The following is a 5,469-nucleotide window of genomic DNA, read 5'->3' on the forward strand; positions in this document are numbered from 1 at the left end:
CAGTGACAATCCATTGGCCTGTTCATCAGGGACGTCTGAATGAACTTGATCAGTCGAGCAAGGAGTAGGGCAGCGCATAGCTCCAATCGAGGGACGCTGGCCGTTTTTATCGGAGCATCGCGAGTTTTCGCCATTAGAAGGGCCGAACTGACTGTCCCATCCTCGAGTACACTTCGGAGATAGACCACCGCAGCATATGCCTTTGTTGAAGCGTCCGAAAAGCCGTGAAGGCTTTGAGTGGTGAAGACTCTTGGCGAGGTTTTCCGAGGAATGGTGAGTGAATGGAACTCGGCAAATTCGGAACAAAATAAGCGCCATTCTTGAAGATAGTCTGGCGGAACTGTATCATCCCAGTCGCACTTCAAGGACCAGAGTTGTTGGAGGTGAATTTAGGCTAGTACGACAAATGGAGCGACCCAGCCCATAGGATCAAATAATTTGGCGATTGAAGAAAGCATTTCGCGCTTGGTGGTAATTTGATTGCGTGAAGTCAATGCATGGAACTAAAACTGATCTGTGACAGAGTTCCACCTTAGGCCCAGCACTGAAATATTTCCGTCGACTTGAAGGAATGCACTGACGGCTAAACCGTGATTGGCCTCGTCGATGTCGGATAACAGCCGGCTGTCGTTGTTCGCCCATTTGCGTAACGAAAAGCCTCCCTTTTGAACCAATAGGATCGTCTGGTTGCGGATCAGGCGCAGTGACGTGAGGTCGTCACTTCCGAAGAGGAAGTCGTCAACGTACGCTTGGTAGCTTAAAACTTGCACTGCGTCCGGGTAGGAGGAACCTTCGTCCTCGATTAATTGTCTCAACACTCTGAGAGCGAGATATGGCGCTGGAGTTGTACCATATGTTACCGTGAGCAGCTGGTATTCGTCAATCGGAGCAGAAGGAGACTCGCGCCAAAGGATGCGCTGAAAATCGATCTCGTGAGGGTGAGCGAGGATCTGCCGATACATTTTTTCGATGTCGGCCGCGTAGACATATTGGAATTGACGACAGCGAATCAGGATTGCGATCAGGTCCTGTTGGAGTTTTGGCCCACTGTGCAAATGTTGATTAAGGGATTTGCCATTTGAAGTGCGACTGGAAGCGTTGAAAACAATGCGAAGACGCGTCGTTTGACTAGTTTGGCGAATAACAGGATGGTGCGGAATGTAATAAGCATTTGGAGGTGCTATGGGCGACGGTGGATCCACCTTTCGCATATGCCCAAGAAACTGGTATTCCAAAAGAAATTCCTGATATTCGCGTTGGGAATTGGGGTCTCGTTTTAGGAGATTCTCTTGAGATCGCAAACTGCTAAGCGCTCTCGATCTGGAATCTCCGAGGTGAATCGGTTGGTCGTCTCGAAACGGCAATCGGACAATGTAAGGGCCTTCTGAGGTTCGCGAATTTGTTTCAGCGAAATGACGTTCGCAATTTTGTTCGTCAGGTGTCAAAATCGCGGGAGTTGGGAGCTCCTCGACTTCCCAGAAGCGGCGCAGATTGTGGTCAAGGTGTTCGAGGACGGACAAATGGTGGATGTGGACGTCATCGGAACCAGGAGTTTGGATGGGACCGGACAGGATCCAGCCCAAGGCCGTGCTTTGCGCGGTCGGGACACACCCTGAGCCTCGAATGACGCCTTGGAGTAATAGCTGCCCGTATAAATCCGCTCCAATAATAATGTCAATAGGGTCGGAGCTCATAGGATCCTTGTCCGTCAGATTTAGCCCTGCAAGGTAAGGCCATGTAACGTTTTGTTTCTGGCGAGATGGGACATACCTGGTCAATGTTTGCATTATAATCGCGGTCGTCGAATATGCAGGCTCGTTCTGGTCCGCAGGTGTAATTGATATAGACGCTACTTGATGTGCGAAAGAGTCTTTCTCGCCAATTCCACTAATTCGTGTGTAGTGCGATGTTCGTTTTAAGCGGAGCAGTTGCGCTAAATTTTCGGTAATGAGGGTCGCTGCTGACCCTTGGTCGAGAAGGGCTCTTGCAGTAACGCACCTGTCTTGAGGAGAATGCACCTGAACCCGCGCTGTTGAAAGGAGAACAGTTATCTTCAACGGTAAATTCGACGCTAAATTTGAACTAATTTCGATTTGGTCGTTAGATATCGAAGAACCAGCCCTTGACGCTGTGACCGAGGAATTTTTGTTTACCGGGAAATGCAACAACGTGTGATGCCTTTGATGGTACTCCTTACAACAGTGCGGATTCTTACACAATGCAGTGGAATGGCCGACGGAAATGCAATTGACGCACCGGTTTTGCTGCTTGAGTAATTGATAGCGCTTGGAAGGGGATTTTCCCAAAAACTCGGAACATTGATAAATGGGATGATTTTGTTTACACAATGCGCACGAAATTTTGCTAGTAGCGGTTGAATGCGCGTGGAAGGTTTTCGGCAAAATCGATTTTGGTTTCTCTGGTTCGCTCGGTTTGTCGCGTTTAGTGACCGGCATCGCTTCTAATGCGCGAATTCTTTTTTCTAAAAACGCGTCGAATTCGCGGTACGTGCGAAACACGGTCGTGTCACCCAGATTAAACTCCCACGCCTTCCGCGTCGCGCGATCTAGCTTTTGTGTACCGAGAAAAACGAAAATGCTGCAATGGTCGACTGGCCTGTCAAGGTTTCGTAGCATTTCGATCGACATATTAAGTTTGTCACGCAACGCCCGCAGTTCAAATTGAGTCTCGGACACAACGGTCGGTAATGTAAACAACACATTCAAATGGGTGGATATAAGTCGGTGTTTGTTTTCGTAACGAGACGTTGTTATTTTCCACGCGACTTCAAAATTATGGTTTGCGACCGGTAGGTGACTCACCGCGAGGCTCGCTTCGCCCTTCAACGACGCGTGCAAGAAATGGAGGCGTTCCACGTTGGACAAGGACTGGTTGTCGATGACCATGTGGGTGAAGCGGTCACGAAAACTTTCCCAATGTTCAAATGCGCCCTCGAACGTGGGAAGGTTAATCCTGGGTAGATGGGCCGTCGGATGTTGCGGAGCAACGTTCAAATTCTAACCGTTGGCTGCTGCTGGATCCGGTGGAGGAGACACCCCCATGAGGACTTCCGCCAAGAAGTCCAATGCCTCCTGATATTTCTCTTCGCATGTGGCCAATGGGTCTTCCACGAAGTAGGTGTAGGTGGCCTTTATTTTATGGTCGGCCGTGGCTGAGATTTTTGCGTCCAAATCCTGGCATTGTGCGAAGGTTTCCTCGGTCATCGCCATGCGGTTTTGCGTAACGGCGACCGTCATTTTTGCCTGACCCAGTTTTTTTAAATTGGTAAGAGCGCGTTCGATCGAACGCATCCCTTGCGATAGCTTATGTAGCAATTCTTCAATTGAGGTCATTTTCGTTTTAGATCGGCTTCTTCCTCGACTCTTATCCGGCTCGAAGGACCAAAATGTTCTGTTTGGAATGAGAGCTGATTCGCCCGTTTTTCTTAAGGACTGGACGGCGAGGTTTGGAGAATGAAGAATGAACTCTTAACAAGTTGTAACTTTATAAAGCAGAAAACTTCACCGGATTAACAGAAACAATAAATTGAGGCGTAAATGGATATAGTTGATAAATCCCGTAACAAAGAACTGTGAGAGTTCGGTAAAACAAGCGATTTGAAATTAATTTGGAAGGTCACTCCGCTCGCACTTAATTGTTTGGTATTGGCATTAAATCTGAACGGCGATCGCGTACCACGATCCGGCTCGGTCAAGCCTGACCCTAAAATTTCCGAATTTTGCCGAATCGCGAGCACGATCGCCCGTGAGCTCGCGCGCATGCCCGCTACCGTCAGTGGAACTTTCCGTTCGTCGAAACGGAACAATACTGCTCCCTTACTAGCTTCCTCCTCCATTACTAGCTCACTGCTTGCACAAAAGCTTACTGCTTTCTTACTACTTAATTGCTTTCTTACCAGCTTAATGCTTGCTTACTAGCTTACTGGTTACTTGCTACCTTACTTCTTGCTTACTAGCATACTGCTCCCTTACTAGCTCCCTGCTGGCTTACTAGCTTATAGATAGCTTACAAGCTTATTGATTGCTTACAAGCTTACTGCTTGCTTACTAGCTTAGTGCTTGCTTACTAGCTTACTGGTTGCTTACTAGCTCACTGCTTCCTAACAAGCTTATTTATTGCTTACAAGCTTACAGCTAACTATTATAGTGCTTCCATATTAGCTTACTGCTTGCTCACTAGAAAACTGCTTTCCTACTAGCCTGCTCCTTGCTTTCTAGCTTACTGCTTGCTTGCTAGCTTGCTGCTTGCTTACAATCTGACTGCTCGCATGATAGCTTACTGCTTGCTTACTAGGTAATTGCTTTCTGACCAGCTTACTGCTTGCTTAGTAGCTCACTGGTTGCTCACTAACTTAGTGCTTGCTCACTGGCATACCGCTTCCTTACGAACTCCCTGCTCGCTTACTAGCTAACTGCTTTCTTACTAGCCCGCTCCTTGCTTTCTAGCATACTGCTTGCCTAGTTACATACAGCTTGCGTTCTAGCTAACTGCCTGCTTACTAGCTTACTGATTGCTTACTAGTTTACTGCTTGCTTTCTAGCTTACTGCTTGCTCACTAGCTTACTGGTTGCTTACTGGCTTACTTCTTGCTTACTAGCTTACTGCTTGCTTACTAGCTTACTGCTTGCTTACTATATTACTGCTAGCTTACTAGCTTGCTGCTTGCTTGCTAGCTTACACCTTGCTTAATAGCTAACTGCTTCCTTACTAGCCTGCAGCTTGCTTTCTAGCTTTGTGCTTACTTACAAACTTGCTGCTTGTATTCTAGCTTACTACTTGCTCACTAGCTTGCTGCATGCTTTCTAGTTTACTGCATGCTCATGAGCTAACTGCATTCTTACAAGCCTGGCCCTTGTATTCTAGCTAACTGTTTCAACACTAGATTGATGCTTGCTTACTAGCACACTGCTTCCATACTAGCTGCCTTCTCGCTTATTAGCTCCCTGCTTACTAACTAGTTCACTGCTTTTTTTTTTTTTTTTTTTTTTTGTCGTGGGGAAAATCTTCGAAAGACTCCCTCCCACCTCTTTGGGGAGAGGTGGGAGGGGTGTGTGGGATTCCCCGCGCCCGTAGAATGACGGGCGCGGGACCTACCCACTAAAAACCCCACGGTGACCCTTCCGCACGATTTGGGAGGATACCGGGCATCGCTCGAAGCATTCTTCCGGTATCCTCCCCGTGCCCGCGCTTTGCGCCCATCCCCGGGAGGGACAAACGGTCCCCCCGGTAGACACACTGTCTCATAGCGGCAGGACGTGGCCACTCCGTCCCGCCGCCATCCGTCCCGGGGCCGCATTTAGTGGCGGGCTGCGAGCCCCAACTCGCAACCGCCTGCGACCCCGTTTCTACCCCTCGGCGGCCGGGAGCTGATGGCCGCTCCAGGCCACCGAGGGTGCCTCCCCGTGGGCCGGACCCACCCGGTCCGACCCATCGCCGCCTGGCGGGAGG

At 49.0% G+C, this 5,469-nt stretch overlaps 1 protein-coding gene across 1 annotated transcript; it reads right to left on the reverse strand.

Moving 5' to 3' along the window:
• Positions 1-503: 503 nt before the first annotated feature.
• LOC143349096 (uncharacterized) lies at positions 504-2,456 on the reverse strand. The gene has a single exon (XM_076780051.1). The coding sequence runs from the start codon at positions 2,454-2,456 to the stop codon at positions 504-506; it is 1,953 nt and encodes a 650-aa protein (XP_076636166.1).
• Positions 2,457-5,469: the final 3,013 nt, after the last annotated feature.

This window comes from Colletes latitarsis, chromosome 12 (genome assembly GCF_051014445.1).
Source record: "Colletes latitarsis isolate SP2378_abdomen chromosome 12, iyColLati1, whole genome shotgun sequence".
Taxonomy (NCBI): Eukaryota; Metazoa; Arthropoda; class Insecta; order Hymenoptera; family Colletidae; genus Colletes; species Colletes latitarsis.

Coding starts and splice junctions, on each gene's coding strand:
- LOC143349096 (XM_076780051.1), bottom strand. CDS start 2,456: ATGCCGGTCACTAAACGCGACAAACCGAGCGAACCAGAGAAACCAAAA.